This window comes from Bombina bombina, chromosome 4, assembly GCF_027579735.1.
Source record: "Bombina bombina isolate aBomBom1 chromosome 4, aBomBom1.pri, whole genome shotgun sequence".
In the NCBI taxonomy this organism is placed as follows: Eukaryota; Metazoa; Chordata; class Amphibia; order Anura; family Bombinatoridae; genus Bombina; species Bombina bombina.
The window spans coordinates 205,123,996-205,141,457 of record NC_069502.1 but is presented as its reverse complement, the minus strand read 5'-3'; the positions used below and the strand labels follow the sequence as shown (position 1 = coordinate 205,141,457).

The 17,462-nt window shown below is 42.8% G+C and overlaps 1 protein-coding gene across 1 annotated transcript in view; it reads left to right on the top strand.

Annotated features, from left to right (window-relative positions):
• The window catches only part of STAG1 (stromal antigen 1), a 788,714-nt gene that overhangs the window by 448,078 nt on the left and 323,174 nt on the right, over positions 1-17,462 (top strand). Inside the window, exon 17 of the mRNA XM_053709754.1 lies at positions 2,794-2,874. Coding sequence (XP_053565729.1) covers positions 2,794-2,874 — 81 coding nt within the window. The remainder of the gene's footprint in view (positions 1-2,793; positions 2,875-17,462) is intronic.

The following is a 17,462-nucleotide window of genomic DNA, read 5'->3' as shown; positions in this document are numbered from 1 at the left end:
CAATTCTTGCCTAGCGCTTCAGTCCGCTCCTCGTCCATCAGTGGCTCAGTTCATGGAGGTAATTGGGCTGATAGTGGCGGCAATAGAAATCATCCAGTTCGCTTGTTTCCTACTCAGACCTCTGCAGTTAAACATGCTCAGTCAATGGAACGGAGATTATGCGGATTTGTCTCCACGAATACAGCTGGAGCAGGAGACAAGTGATTCTCTTCTTTGGTGTTTGTCTCAGGATCATCTCTCCCAGGGAACCTGCTTTCACAGACCCTCTTGGGTGATTGTGACAACAGACGCCAGCCTTCTGGGATGGGGAGTAGTCTGGGGCTCTCTAAAGGTTCAGGGAACATGGACTCGGTCTGAGTCTGTTCTACCCATAAACATTCTTTAACTGAGAGCAGTCTTCAATGCTCTTCTGGCCTGGCCCCAGTTAGCCTCGGCCCGGTTCATCAGGTTCCAGTCGGACAACATAACTTCAGTGGCTTACATCAATCATCAGGGAGGAACGTGGAGTTCCTTAGCCATGACAGAGGTAGCCAAGATAATTCAATGGGCTGCGATCCCCATCCCAGGGGTGGACAACTGGGTGGCGGACTTCCTGAGCAGACAGACCTTTCACCCGGGGGAGTTTGAACTCCATCCGGAGGTGTTTTCCAGCTTGATCCTCAAATGGGGTCACCCGGAATTGGATCTCATGGCATCTCGGCAGAATGCCAAACTTCCGAGGTATGGATCGAGGTCAAGGGACCCTCACGCGGTACTGATAGACGCCCTGGCGGTACCTTGGAATTTCAGTCTTGCATACCTATTTCCTCCGTTCACTCTTCTTCCTCGGGTCATTTCTCGAATCAAGCAGGAGAGGGAGTCTGTGATCCTGATTGCACCGGCTTGGCCTCGCAGGAAATGGTATGCAGACCTGGTGGACATGTCATCTCTTCCACCTTGGAGAATTCCGTTGAGGAAGGACCTTCTACTTCAAGGGCCCTTCCTTCATTCAAATCTAGTTTCTCTGAAGCTGACTGCTTGGAGATTGAACGCTTAATTTTATCCAAGCGGGGATTTTCAGAATCGGTCATAGAGACCATGATTCAGGCTTGTAAACCTGTGACTAGAAAGATTTACCACAGGATATGGCGTAAATATCTATATTGGTGTGAATCCAAGGGCTACTCTTGGAGTAGAGTTAGGATTCCTAGAATTCTGTCATTTCTCAAAGAAGGTTTGGAGGACGGATTATCGGCAAGTTCCCTAAAGGGTCAAATATCTGCTTTGTCTATTTTGTTACATAAACGTCTGGCGGATGTACCAGACGTGTAGTCGTTTTGTCAGGCCTTGGTCAGGATCAGGTCTGTGTTCAAACCAGTTACTCCTCGATGGAATCTTAATTTAGTTCTTAAGGTGCTTCAAGGGGCTCCGTTTGAGCCTATGCATTCCTTAGATATTAAGTTGTTATCTTGGAAAGTTTTGTTTCTTGTTGCTATTTCATCTGCTTGTAGAATGTCAGAGCTCTCGGCATTACAGTATGAGTCACCTTACCTTATTTTTCACTCTGATAAGGTAGTTTTACGTACAAAGTTATGGTTTCTCCCTAAAGTAGTTTCTGACCGGACATTAATCAGGAGATTGTTGTTCCTTCATTGTGTCCTAATCTTCCTCCTCAGAAGGAAACGGTTTCTGCAAAAAATGTAGACGTGGTACGTGCTCTAAAATTTTACTTAAAGCAGAAGACTGACGAAAATCCTTAGTTGCCTGTGTTTGTGGTTTTCTCGGGAAAACGTAAGGGACAGAAAGTTACGGCTACTTCTCTTTTTGGCTGAAGAGTATCATACGTTTTGCCTATAAAACTGCTGTACAGCTTCCTCCAGAGAGAGTTACGGCTCATTACACAAGGGCTGTTTCTTCCTCATGGGCATTCAAAAATGAAGCGTCTGTGGAACAGATTTGCAAGGCTGCAACTTGGTCCTCTCTTCACACTTTTTCAAAATTCTACAAATTTGACACTTTTGCCTTGGCTGAGGCCACTTTTGGGAGAAAGGTTCTTCAAGCAGTGGTGCCTTCCGTTTAGGTTCCCTGTCTTGTCCCTCCTTTATCATCTGTGTACTCTAGCTTGGGTTTTGATTCCCAATAGTAATTAGATGATCCGTGGACTCATCGTCTCATTAGAAAGAAAAGAAAATTTATGCTTACCTGATCAATGTATTTCTTTCTTGACACGATGAGTCTACGGCCCGCCCTGTTCTTAAGACAGGTTGTTGGTATGTTATAAACTTCACACACCTGCACCTTGTTGCTTCCTTTCTCTCCTTTACTTCGGTCGAATGACTGGGGTGGGAGGGAAGGGAGGTGATATTTAACAGCTTTGCTGTGGTGCTCTTTGCCGCCTCCTGCTGGGCAGGAGTGATATTCCCAATAGTAATTAGATGATCCGTGGACTCATTGTGTCAAGAAAGAAAGAAATTTATCAGATAAGCATACATTTTCTTATTTTAATACCATGAACCAGTGTCATAGTGTACCCCTACTCATGCACTCCTCAAAATGTAATTTTGAACAGCTTTAGAAATAAATGATAGTGCTTTACCTGTTGTAAAACGGCTACATACTATATATACAATTATGTTCAACTACAACTGTTTAAATATGTCATCTGAATTAATTGTATATTTTTATTGAAAGTTTCCATTAAAGCGACATAAGGTTTAGATTGTAAGGTTGTGTGATGTTTTTTGAAGTTTGTTTTGTGTTCATTTTCTGTACTGTTGTAGTTAAGTTGTGATTTATTTGTTTTTCTGCATTTAGATTGTTGTACAAGCTCTTCAGTGCTCTCACTACTCCATCCTCTGGCAGCTGGTGAAGATCACAGAAGGCAATCCTACCAAAGTAAGTAATCTTATTTCTTTCATGTAAGTGGCAAGAGTCCATGAGCTAGTGACATATGGGATATACATTCCTTACCAGGAGGGGGCAAACTTTCCCAAACCTCAATATGCCTATAAATACACCTCCCTCCACACTCATACCTTAGTTTTACAAACTTTGCCTCCTATGGAGGTGGTGAAGCAAGATGTGCTCGATTTCTTCTGATAGGCGCTTCTAAGCATTTTGAGGCCCAATTCCTCTGAGTACAGTGTTTGTCAGAGGGATGTGAAGGGAGTATTGCCTGTTTATTTCATGGTTTCACCTATGGGAAATCTATTCAAAAGCTCTATGTAATTGGTCGCAGGGATTCATCCCCTGTCTCCTTTTTCAAATTGACGTTATACTCCTATACCATTACCTCTACTGATATTTTTCAGTACTGGTTTGGTTGTCTGCTATATGTGGATGGGTGTCTTCTGGTAAGTATGTATAATTTTTTAAGACACTATGTTTGGCGCTTTATATTATATTGTAAAGTTTTAAATATATGTGTTTGCTTATATTTGCCATGAGTCATGTCTATATATATTTCCCTTTTGCAGTCTAACAGTTTCAGTATGAAAATAATATTTTTGGGAAGTTTTTATTTAAATAATTTTTTTCTTACCTGGGGTTCCAGTTCAATTTTTTAGCGCGAAGTTGCGCTTATAGTGACGCAAGTCTCGTCATTTCTTGCATCTTTGTTGGTGTTAGTTTAGTTGGCGCTTATGACGTAAGTTGCGTCATATACTGGTGTTAGCCTTGGCGCCAAAAATTTTCACTTCCTTTTGCGTCATACTTGGCGCCAAAATTTGTTACACCTCTTCCTTTAATGCTTCTTGTTCTCTTTTTATTATAGAGAGCTATGTTGCTTGCTTTTTTGCATATTATTTTAGCATAAGCATTTTTTCCCATACCTAAAACTGCTATATAAGGAAATTGGATATTTTGTTTGGGTGCGGAGTCGCGCTTGTTATGACGCAAGTTGCGTCATTTCCTTTTCTCCAACATAGGTGTGTCCGGTCCACGGCGTCATCCTTACTTGTGGGATATTCTCTTCCCCAACAGGAAATGGCAAAGAGCCCAGCAAAGCTGGTCACATGATCCCTCCTAGGCTCCGCCTACCCCAGTCATTCTCTTTGCCGTTGTACAGGCAACATCTCCACGGAGATGGCTTAGAGTTTTTTAGTGTTTAACTGTAGTTTTTATTATTCAATCAAGAGTTTGTTATTTTAAAATAGTGCTGGTATGTACTATTTACTCAGAAACAGAAAAGAGATGAAGATTTCTGTTTGTATGAGGAAAATGATTTTAGCACCGTAACTAAAATCCATGGCTGTTCCACACAGGACTGTTGAGAGCAATTAACTTCAGTTGGGGGAACAGTGTGCAGTCTCTTGCTGCTTGAGGTATGACACATTCTAACAAGACGATGTAATGCTGGAAGCTGTCATTTTTTCCCTAAGGGATCCGGTAAGCCATGTTTATTACGATGGTAAATAAGGGCTTCACAAGGGCTTATTAAGATTGTAGACTTTTCTGGGCTAAATCGATTCAGTTTTAAAACATATTTAGCCCTGAGGAATCATTTTATCTGGGTTTATTGATATTATAATATCGGCAGGCACTGTATTAGACACCTTATTTCTCTGGGGCTTTCCCTAAGCATAAGCAGAGCCTCATTTTCGCGCCGGTGTGGCGCACTTGTTTTTGAGAGGCATGGCATGCAGTCGCATGTGAGAGGAGCTCTGATACTTAGAAAAGACTTTCTGAAGGCGTCATTTGGTATCGTATTCCCCTTTGGGTTTGGTTGGGTCTCAGCAAAGCAGATACCAGGGACTGTAAAGGGGTTAAAGTGTTAAAACGGCTCCGGTTCCGTTATTTTAAGGGTTAAAGCTTCCAAATTTGGTGTGCAATACTTTTAAGGCTTTAAGACACTGTGGTGAAAATTTGGTGAATTTTGTACAATTCCTTCATGTTTTTTCGCAATTGCAGTAATAAAGTGTGTTCAGTTTAAAATTTAAAGTGACAGTAACGGTTTTATTTTAAAACGTTTTTTGTACTTTATTATCAAGTTTATGCCTGTTTAACATGTCTGAACTACCAGATAGACTGTGTTCTGAATGTGGGGAAGCCAGAATTCCTGTTCATTTAAATAAATGTGATTTATGTGACAATGATGCCCAAAATGATTCCTCAAGTGAGGGGAGTAAGCATGGTACTGCATCATTCCCTCCTTCGTCTACACGAGTTTTGCCCACTCAGGAGGCCCCTAGTACATCTAGCGCGCCAATACTCCTTACTATGCAACAATTAACGGCTGTAATGGATAATTCTGTCAAAAACATTTTAGCCAAAATGAACCCTTGTCAGCGTAAGCGTGGCTGCTCTGTTTTAGTTACTGAAGAGCATGACGACGCTGATATTAATATCTCTGAAGGGCCCCTAACCCAATCTGAGGGGGCCAGGGAGGTTTTGTCTGAGGGAGAAATTACTGATTCAGGGAACATTTCTCAACAGGCTGAACCTGATGTAATTGCATTTAAATTTAAGTTGGAACATCTCCGCATTCTGCTTAAGGAGGTATTATCCACTCTGGATGATTGTGAAAAGTTGGTCATCCCAGAGAAACTATGTAAAATGGACAAGTTCCTAGAGGTGCCGGAGCTCCCAGAAGCTTTTCCTATACCCAAGCGGGTGGCGGACATTGTTAATAAAGAATGGGAAAGGCCCGGTATTCCTTTCGTCCCTCCCCCCATATTTAAAAAATTGTTTCCTATGGTCGACCCCAGAAAGGACTTATGGCAGACAGTCCCCAAGGTCGAGGGAGCGGTCTCTACTTTAAACAAACGCACCACTATACCCATAGAGGATAGTTGTGCTTTCAAAGATCCTATGGATAAAAAATTAGAAGGTTTGCTTAAAAAGATGTTTGTTCAGCAGGGTTACCTTCTACAACCAATTTCATGCATTGTCCCTGTCACTACAGCCGCATGTTTCTGGTTTGATGAACTGATAAAGGCACTCGATAGTGATTCTCCTCCTTATGAGGAGATTATGGACAGAATCAATGCTCTCAAATTGGCTAATTCTTTCACCCTAGACGCCACTTTGCAATTGGCTAGGTTAGCGGCTAAGAATTCTGGGTTTGCTATTGTGGCGCGCAGAGCGCTTTGGTTGAAATCTTGGTCGGCTGACGCGTCTTCCAAGAACAAGCTACTAAACATTCCTTTCAAGGGGAAAACGCTGTTTGGCCCTGACTTGAAAGAGATTATCTCGGATATCACTGGGGGTAAGGGCCACGCCCTTCCTCAGGATCGGCCTTTCAAGGCGAAAAATAGACCTAATTTTCGTCCCTTTCGTAAAAACGGACCAGCCCAAAGTGCTACGTCCTCTAAGCAAGAGGGTAATACTTCTCAAGCCAAGCCAGCTTGGAGACCAATGCAAGGCTGGAACAAGGGAAAGCAGGCCAAGAAGCCTGCCACTGCTACCAAGACAGCATGAAATATTGGCCCCCGATCCGGGACCGGATCTGGTGGGGGGCAGACTCTCTCTCTTCGCTCAGGCTTGGGCAAGAGATGTTCTGGATCCTTGGGCGCTAGAAATAGTCTCCCAGGGTTATCTTCTGGAATTCAAGGGACTTCCCCCAAGGGGGAGGTTCCACAGGTCTCAGTTGTCTTCAGACCACATAAAAAGACAGGCGTTCTTACATTGTGTAGAAGACCTGTTAAAAATGGGAGTGATTCATCCTGTTCCACTAAGAGAACAAGGGATGGGGTTCTACTCCAATCTGTTCATAGTTCCCAAAAAAGAGGGAACGTTCAGACCAATCTTAGATCTCAAGATCTTAAACAAGTTTCTCAAGGTTCCATCTTTCAAGATGGAAACCATTCGAACTATTCTTCCTTCCATCCAGGAGGGTCAATTCATGACCACGGTGGATTTAAAGGATGCGTATCTACATATTCCTATCCACAAGGAACATCATCGGTTCCTAAGGTTTGCATTCCTGGACAAACATTACCAGTTCGTGGCGCTTCCTTTCGGATTAGCCACTGCTCCAAGGATTTTCACAAAGGTACTAGGCTCTCTTCTAGCGGTGCTAAGACCAAGGGGCATTGCAGTAGTACCTTACCTGGACGACATTCTGATTCAGGCGTCGTCCCTTCCTCAAGCAAAGGCTCACACGGACATTGTCCTGGCCTTTCTCAGATCTCACGGCTGGAAAGTGAACGTGGAAAAGAGTTCTCTATCCCCGTCAACAAGGGTTCCCTTCTTGGGAACAATTATAGACTCTTTAGAAATGAGGATCCTTCTTACAGAGGCCAGAAAAACAAAACTTCTAGACTCTTGTCGGATACTTCATTCCGTTCCTCTTCCTTCCATAGCTCAGTGCATGGAAGTGATCGGGTTGATGGTAGCGGCGATGGACATAGTTCCTTTTGCGCGCATTCATCTAAGACCATTACAACTGTGCATGCTCAGTCAGTGGAATGGGGACTATACAGACTTGTCTCCGAAGATACAAGTAAATCAGAGGACCAGAGACTCACTCCGTTGGTGGCTGTCCCTGGACAATCTGTCTCAAGGGATGACGTTCCGCAGACCAGAGTGGGTCATTGTCACGACCGACGCCAGTCTGTTGGGCTGGGGCGCGGTCTGGGGATCCCTGAAAGCTCAGGGTCTTTGGTCTCGGGAAGAATCTCTTCTACCGATAAATATTCTGGAACTGAGAGCGATATTCAATGCTCTCAAGGCCTGGCCTCGGCTAGCGAGGACCAAGTTCATACGGTTTCAATCAGACAACATGACAACTGTTGCGTACATCAACCATCAGGGGGGAACAAGGAGTTCCCTAGCGATGGAAGAAGTGACCAAAATCATTCTATGGGCGGAGTCTCACTCCTGCCACCTGTCTGCTATCCACATCCCAGGAGTGGAAAATTGGGAAGCGGATTTTCTGAGTCGTCAGACATTGCATCCGGGGGAGTGGGAACTCCATCCGGAAATCTTTGCCCAAGTCACTCACCTGTGGGGCATTCCAGACATGGATCTGATGGCCTCTCGTCAGAACTTCAAAGTTCCTTGCTACGGGGCCAGATCCAGGGATCCCAAGGCGGCTCTAGTGGATGCACTAGTAGCACCTTGGACCTTCAAACTAGCTTATGTGTTCCCGCCATTTCCTCTCATCCCCAGGCTGGTAGCCAGGATCAATCAGGAGAGGGCGTCGGTGATCTTGATAGCTCCTGCGTGGCCACGCAGGACTTGGTATGCAGATCTGGTGAATATGTCATCGGCTCCACCTTGGAAGCTACCTTTGAGACGAGACCTTCTTGTTCAGGGTCCGTTCGAACATCCGAATCTGGTTTCACTCCAGCTGACTGCTTGGAGATTGAACGCTTGATTTTATCGAAGCGAGGATTCTCAGATTCTGTTATCGATACTCTTGTTCAGGCCAGAAAGCCTGTAACTAGAAAGATTTACCACAAAATTTGGAAAAAATATTTCTGTTGGTGTGAATCTAAAGGATTCCCTTGGGACAAGGTTAAGATTCCTAGGATTCTATCCTTCCTTCAAGAAGGATTGGAAAAAGGATTATCTGCTAGTTCCCTGAAGGGACAGATTTCGGCCTTGTCGGTATTACTTCACAAAAAGCTGGCAGCTGTGCCAGATGTTCAAGCCTTTGTTCAGGCTCTGGTTAGAATCAAGCCTGTTTACAAACCTTTGACTCCTCCTTGGAGTCTCAATTTAGTTCTTTCAGTTCTTCAGGGGGTTCCGTTTGAACCCTTACATTCCGTTGATATTAAGTTATTATCTTGGAAAGTTTTGTTTTTAGTTGCGATTTCTTCTGCTAGAAGAGTCTCAGAATTATCTGCTCTGCAGTGTTCTCCACCTTATCTGGTGTTCCATGCAGATAAGGTGGTTTTACGTACTAAACCTGGTTTTCTTCCAAAAGTTGTTTCTAACAAAAACATTAACCAGGAGATTATCGTACCTTCTCTGTGTCCAAAACCAGTTTCAAAGAAGGAACGTTTGTTGCACAATTTGGATGTTGTTCGCGCTCTAAAATTCTATTTAGATGCTACAAAGGATTTTAGACAAACATCTTCCTTGTTTGTTGTTTATTCAGGTAAAAGGAGAGGTCAAAAAGCAACTTCTACCTCTCTCTCTTTTTGGATTAAAAGCATCATCAGATTGGCTTACGAGACTGCCGGACGGCAGCCTCCCGAAAGAATCACAGCTCATTCCACTAGGGCTGTGGCTTCCACATGGGCCTTCAAGAACGAGGCTTCTGTTGATCAGATATGTAGGGCAGCGACTTGGTCTTCACTGCACACTTTTACCAAATTTTACAAGTTTGATACTTTTGCTTCTTCTGAGGCTATTTTTGGGAGAAAGGTTTTGCAAGCCGTGGTGCCTTCCATTTAGGTGACCTGATTTGCTCCCTCCCTTCATCCGTGTCCTAAAGCTTTGGTATTGGTTCCCACAAGTAAGGATGACGCCGTGGACCGGACACACCTATGTTGGAGAAAACAGAATTTATGTTTACCTGATAAATTTCTTTCTCCAACGGTGTGTCCGGTCCACGGCCCGCCCTGGTTTTTTAATCAGGTCTGATAATTTATTTTCTTTAACTACAGTCACCACGGTACCATATGGTTTCTCCTATGCAAATATTCCTCCTTAACGTCGGTCGAATGACTGGGGTAGGCGGAGCCTAGGAGGGATCATGTGACCAGCTTTGCTGGGCTCTTTGCCATTTCCTGTTGGGGAAGAGAATATCCCACAAGTAAGGATGACGCCGTGGACCGGACACACCGTTGGAGAAAGAAATTTATCAGGTAAACATAAATTCTGTTTTTGCGTCTTGCTTGGCACCAAAATTCTTTCTTATAACCCCTCTGCCTGTTATGCTTCTGGTTCTTGCCATATTAAGAGCTATGATGTTTTTTTTGCATCCTACATTAGCATAAGCATTTTTTCCCGTTCCTGAACGCTATATATGAGGAAATTGGATATTTTGTTTAAATGTTGTTCTTTTCTTTTTACATTTTGCAAGATGTCTCAGACTGATCCTGCCTCTGATGTTACTGTAGGAACCATGCTGCATGAACACAGTTCTACCAAAGCTAAGTGTGTTTGTTGTAAGCAAGCTAATATTTCTTCAGCTCAATTATGTTGCATTTGTCATGACAAGCTATTGCATGCTGATAATGTTTCTTTTAGTACAAATACATAGTCTGTTGTTCCATCAACATCTAATGTACATGATATTCCTGCAGATATGAAGAATTATATTGCTGCAGCTATAGAGAAGGCTATGTCTGCTATTCCGCCTTCAAATAAATGTAAAAGGTCTTTTAAAACTTCTCATAAATCTGATGAAATTTGTATTGACAGACAACATACTGAAGTATCCTCTGCTGATGAGGGTCTCTCTGGTTCTGAGGATCCTGCATCAGACTCTGAAATTGACAAATCTTATCTTTTTAAGATTGAATATATTTGTTCTTTGTTGAAGGAAGTTTTGTTTACTGTGGGTATTGAAGAGTCTAGTCCTCTTGATAATAAAGCCAGTAAACGTTTAAATTCTGTTTTTAATCCTCATGAGGTTACTCCTGAGGTTTTTTCTATTCCAGATGCCATCTCTGATATAACTAAAGAATGGTCTAAACCTGGTACTTCTTTTAATCCTACTTCTAGGTTTAGAAAGTCGTATCCTTTACCTGTGGCTAATTTAGAGTTTTGGGGGAAAGTCCCTAAAGTTGTTGGGGCTATTTCCACTTTTGCCAAACGTACTACTATTGCTATGGAAGATAGTACTTCTTTTAAGGATCCTTTAGACAGGAAAATTGAATCTTATCTCACAAAAGCGTATTTACATTCTGGCTATATTCTTAAACCTTTCATTTCTATGGCTGATGTGGCTGCTGCTTCAACTTTTTGGTATGACAGCTTAGCACAACAGGTAGATCCCGATTTGTCTAGCATTGTTCTTTTGCGTCAACATGCTAATCTTTCATTTGTGATGCTATATTTGATGTCATTAAGATTGATGTTAAATTTATGTCTTTAGCTATTTTAGCTAGACGAGCTTTATGGCTTAAATCATGGAATGCTGACATGGTGTCTAAATCTAGATTACTATCTCTAACTTTCCAGGGTAATAATTTATTTGGTTCTCAATTGGATTCTATTATTTCAACAACCACTGGGGGGAAGGGAGATTTTCTGCCCCAAGATAAAAAAGTCTAAGGGTAAATTTAAGGCTCCTAATCATTTTTGTTCCTTTAATCACAATAGAGAACAAAAAAAACACTCCTTCCCCTAAGGCCTCTGGTTCTAATTGGAGATCATCTTCAAATTGGAATAAAACCAAGCCTTATTAACAAAAAACAAATCCAACCCCCAAAACTGCATGAAGGTGCGGCCCTCAATCCAGTTCAGCTGGTGGGGGGCAGATTGGAATTATTTCAGGACATTTGGACAGTTTCTGTTCAGAATCAGTGGATTCAGAATATTGTGTCTCAATGGCATCGAATAGGTTTCAGAATAAGACCTCCCGTGGGAAGATTCATTCTTTATCATCTTCCAACAAATCTTGTGAAGACTCAGACTTTTCTGAAATGTGTTAAAGATCTAGAGCTTTCAGGGGTGATTGTACCAGTTCCTCTCCAGAAACAGGGTTTGGGTTTCTATTCAAATCTATTCATTGTCCCAAAGAAGGAAAATTCTTTCAGACCAGTTCTGGATCTGAAGTTTTTAAAATGTTTTGTAAGTGTCCCAACTTTCAGAATGGTGACTATAAGGACTATTCTTCCTTTTCTTCAGCAAGGTCATTTTATGTCCACAATAGACTTACAGGATGTTTATCTTCACATTCCAATTAATCCAGACCACTATCGGTTTCTGAGATTCTCTTTTCTAGACAAGCATTTACCAATTTGTTGCTCTTACATTTGGCCTAGCGACAGCTCCAATAATCTTCTTGAAGGTTCTCGGTGCTCTTCTATCTCTAATCAGAGAGCAGGGTATTACAGCGTTTCCTTGTTTGGAAGATATGTTGGTACTAGCTCAGTCTTTTCATTTAGCAGAATCTCACACTAAACAACTAGTGTGATTTCTTCAAAGGCATGGTTGGAGGATCAATTTACAAAAGATATTCTTGATTCCTCAAACAAGGGTCACCTTTTTAGGTTTCCAGATAGATTGTGTCCATGACTCTTTCTCTGATAGACAAGAGACAAATGAAATTGGTTTTAGCTTGTCTAAACCTTCAGTCTTGATCATTCCCTTCAGTGGCTATGTGCATGGAAGTTTTAGGTCTTCTGACTGTAGCATCGGACGCGATCCCCTTTGCTCGTTTTCATATGAGAACTCTGCAGCTTTGCATGCTGAATCAATGGTACAGGGATTATACTCGGATATCACAGCTGATATACTTAAATCCCAACACTCAATTCTCTCTGTCTTTGTGGTTGGACCATCACCGTATTGTTCAAGGATCCTCCTTTGTTCGTCCTTCCTGGACTGTGATTTCAATGGATGCAAGTCTTACAGGTTGGGAAGCTGTCTGGGGGTCTCTGACAGCACAGGGGGTTTGGAAACCTCAAGAGGCGTGGTTACCAATCAATATTTTAGAACTCAGTGCTATTTTCAGAGCTCTTCAGACTTGGCCTCTATTAAAGAGAGAACTTTTCATTCGTTTTCAGACAGACAATATCACAACTGTGGCATATGTCAATCATCTGGGAGGGACTTGCAGCCCTTTAGCAATAAAAGAAGTATCTTGAATACTTTCTTGGGTGGAGTCCAACTCTTGACTATTTTCTGCGAATTCATATACCAGGTGTAGACAATTGGGAAGCAGATTATCTCAGTTGTCAGACTTTACATCGGGGGGGGGGGGGTTCTCTCCATCCAGATGTGTTTTATCAGATTGTGCAGATGTGGGTCCTTCCAGAAATAGATCTGATGGCCTCTAGTCTGAATAAGAAACTTCCCAGATACCTTTCCGGGTCCAAGAATCCTCAGACAGAGGTGGTGGATGCTTTAGCAGTTCCTTGGTTATACCAGCCTGCTTACATTTTTCCGCCTCTAGTTCTTCTTCCAAGGGTGATCTCCAAGATCATATTGGAACAATCGCATGTGTTTCTGATAGCACCAGCATGGCTTCACAGGTTTTGGTATGCGGATCTTGTCCGGATGTCCAGTTGCCAACCTTGGCCACTTCCTTTAAGGCCAGACCTTCTGTCTCAAGGGCCGTTTTTCCATCAGGATCTCAAATCTCTAAATTTGAAGGTATGGAAATTGAACGCTTAGTTCTTAGTCATAGAGGTTTCTCTGACTCTTTGATTAATTCTATATTACAGGCTCGTAAGTCTGTTTCAAGGAAGATTTATTATCGGGTTTGGAAAACCTATATTTCATGATGTTGTTCTCATAAATTCTCTTGGTATTCTTTTAGAATTCCTAGGATTTTAGTTTCTTCAGGGTGGTTTGGATAAGGGTTTGTCTGCAAATACTTTGAACGGACAAATCTCTGCTCTCTGTCTTATTTCATAGAAAGATTGCTAAACTTTCTGATATTCACTGTTTTGTTCAGGCTTTGATTCGTATCAAACCTGTTAAGTCTATTTCTCCTCCTTGGAGTCTCAATTTGGTTTTAAGGATTTTGCAGGTTACTCCTTTTGAGCCTATGCATTCTTTGGATATTAAACTACTTTCTTGGAAAGTGTTATTTCTTTTGGCTATCTCTTCTGCTAGAAGAGTTTCTGAGTTGTCGGCTCTCTTCTGAGTCTCTTTATCTGATTTTCCATCAAGATAAAGCCGTTTTGCGGACTTCGTTTAAATTTTCACCTAAAATTGTAAATTGGGAAATTGTTGTTCGTTCCTTGTGTCCTAATCCTAAGAATTCTTTTGAAAGATCTTTACATTCTTTGGATGTGGTAAGAGCTTTGAAATACTATGTTGAGGCTAGTAAGGATTTCAGAAAGACTTCTAGTCTATTTGTTATTTTCTCTGATTCCAGGAAAGGTCAGACAGCCTCTTCCATTTCTTTGGCATCTTTGGTGAAACTTTTGATTCACAAGGCTTATTTGGGGGCGTGGCAGTCTCCACCTCAGAGAATTACAGCTCATTCTACTAGATCAGTTGCCACTTCTTGGGCTTTCAAGAATGAAGCTTCAGTTGAACAGATTTGTAAAGCAGCAACTTTGTCTCCTTTGCATATATTTACAAAAGTTTACCATTTTGATGTATTTGCTTCTTCAGAAGCAGTCTTTGGTAGAAAAGTTCTTCAGGCAGCTGTCTCAGTTTGATTCTTTTGCCTATGATTTGATTTTTTTTTTTTTTTTTTTTTTTTTTTTTAAGATAACTTTATTATTTGGATTTAAGTTTTCAGCGGAAATAGCTGTTTTTATTTTATCCCTCCCTCTCTAGTGACACTGGATTTCCACATCTTGGGTATTCTATCCCATATGTCACTAGCTTGTGGACTCTTGCCACTTACATGAAAGAAAACATCATTTATGTAAGAACTTACCCAATAAATTAATTTTTCATAGTGGCAAGAGTCCATGAGACCCACCCTAGTTTTTGGTGGTTATTTTTTTTTTGTATAAAAGCACATTTTTTTTCCAGTTCCTCTTTTTGTATGCTTTTTTACTCCTTTTTACACCTCACTACTTATACGTTAAACTAAGGTATGAGTGGGGTGGGAGGTGTATTTATTGGCATTTTGAGGTTTGGGAAACTTTTGCCCCCTCCTGGTGGTAATGTATATCCCATACGTCACTAGCTCATGTACTCTTGCCACTATGAAAGAAATTAATTTATCAGGTAAGTTCTTACATAAATAGTTTTCTTCTTAAACGGGAAGAGTTCACAGCTGCATTCATTACTTTTGGGAATTCAGAACCTGGCCGCCAGGAATAGGCAAAGGCATCCCAGCTAAAGGCTTAAATACCTCCCCCACTCCCCTCATCCCACAGTCATTCTTTGCCTTTCGTCACAGGAGGTTGGCAGAGAAGTGTCAGAAGATTGAAGATAGTCTCTTATGAAGGGTAATACTCTTCGAAATATGAATAGAGTTTTAAGTAATCCTGTCAGCCTCTCAGTGAGAACATGGATGAAGGTTAGAGTCCGGAGATGCAGGGAGTGTCGTCTCTGTGAAACCATCTCGACTCATGTTAACAGCTACTTGGCAATCAGCATTGACGAGTTTCGCTGCCTGCCTTTATTCACTCTAATCCATGTCAGAAGCGATGCTACTATCTGTCACACTTGAGGAGCTGTGTTCCTGTTCCACGGCGTGAATTCCTGTAAGATCGTTTCATTTTATTTCCATATGTGAATGTAATGTTAACGAAAGAAGTCAAGGTCCCAGTGGGACTCCTTTATCTTAAAATGGAATCAAGGGTTAATATCTCCTGTGGGGGGTTATTGAACAAGGGGGACTTTAATTATGTTTGTGATCTGTCTGCTAATGTGTAGTGATGATTGGGCTCATGGCTATTCGGAACATAACGGCCTTATCGGACTGGCGTGCCTTTTTTTGCGGTTAAACGGTGCACCTCGTGACGGGGTGTGGTCACGTTGTAATTCCATTTCCTTACCCTGACCGAGTGGCGATGGAGAGAGTCTGTTCGTTGGTTGTCTGGTTCACAGGAGGTGAGGAGATGGACATCACTGACTCGGAGTATATGTCTTGTGAGGAGTATGAAATGGCCCGGGTTATCCATGCCCATCAGTTATGTTCCGATTGCCGTTCTAGAGTACTCTCCGCCCCTGAGAATTCAATGGCCGTTACTTCTTTTCCGGAAGGCGACCTGTTTCCTCCAGCGGTTACGGCACGATTCCGCATGGCCATATCTATCGAGCTGGCACATTTATATCTCCCAAGAGAAGTATTTTTAAGATACTGTCCGTATTCTGTTAACCAGGGTCCGTCAAGCTTGAGATCGCCCGAGTCAGTTCGACCTTCTGGGGAAGAGATGGCCTCTGAGGCTTCAGGGGCCCCTCCCTCGGGGCCGGGGTTGTCCATCAATCCGGCGGGGGAGCGTTTTGCCAATCTCCTTGATGTCTCCGTTTTTTCTTTTAAGTATCTGTTCCAGTTCTGAGCTTAGGGGAATTCTCTTTGGGCGTTCACCCTCGGGTGCTGCCTTCATTTTCTTTGATCCGGTTAGGATGTGTTTATTTTGTTTTATGAAGCTCATGTCTGTTATGATTTTACGTTTTTGGGAACGTTACTTCTCTGGAACTGATACTTGCGATTTTTTGGTCGTGTGAGCACTTTCAAGGAAGTTGCGCAGTACTATATAATGACATAGTTATGTTTATTATCGATTTTTCTTGGACAGTTTCGGAGTGTTCTTGTACTAGACGGTTACTGATCGGGCGCTAGCTGCTATTTATTACGATTCATGTCACCCAAGTGGTGCTGGTGTACTGGTTACCTGGTCGGGTGCTGGGTTGTTAAGTTTGGTAAGTGTTCGTTTGTTATTGTTTCCATTACTAGAAGTCGGAGGGACTACATTGGTCGTCGTCCTCCTACTGTCAAGGGGGTTCCGTACTCGAAGCCTGCTGAGGCTCCTTGTGGAAGGCCTTTTGGCCTGGGAACTGAAGTTCCTCCATTTCCCATGGGTTTGGAGGTTTGGATGACCTCTGGGTTTCGGGGGTACCAGATGGATGACGATTTTCGTTTTCACTCTTGGTATCTTCTGGATGTCTGTTTTTGTGTGACCTAGTCGCGGTACCTCTCGTAGATTGCTGGGGCAACTTGTTGCCCTTCTTGGCTGGTCGGGTCATCTGTGTCTTCCTTACCATTTCCCTTTTTAGTATGTTGCACGCACTTTAGGGAGGGCAGGGGTTGGGGTTACTCCCTGTTGTTTTCCCCCCGGCATCTCCTGGTTGACTGGTCTGCCAGGAGTTGTAAGGCTCCCACCGTTTTTCCTGTGAGGTACATGATTTTCCCGGGAGGCTGATCCTTCAGTGGTCTGGGTGTTATCACCTCTCATCCTAAGGGCTTGTAGGCCGGAGAGGTAGCTCAGTTGGTAAAATACCCTGACTTCTTCAGCCCTTGATCCTTCAAATGGAGCCTGTTGCGTGTAATTCCGTGATGATTAGTGGGGGGGGGGGATGTTCCCCTTCCCCTCTAAGAGATCTAACCTTTTGGGTTTACTATCAGAGGGTCCTGGTTTCAGACACTCCCCCGGGATGCCCTTTTCTTAGGCCTGTTAAGATGTCTTTCTAGGCTCTTTGGTCTCAACCTGTTTCAAGCGTCCAATGTCTAGGGACATTGGGATGTGAGATGCACTGCCCAGGGTGCTCTTCTCCATATGAGGTAACTTGTCAGTTCCTCGGGGGTTTGAACTTTTACCTGTCTCGGGTTCTGGGGGTCTAGTTTTTGACCAGGTCTCTTGTCTGAGAGTTAGGAGTCCGGACCTGGATCGGTCTTGGGCGGTTCGGTTTCAAACCTTTAGGTTTGAAACATCCGATTTGTCCCTTCTGTTATCTACCTGAAGGTTAGCTTGCTTTCTTCCGGTGGGATCTGACAGTGGTCGTCAGGG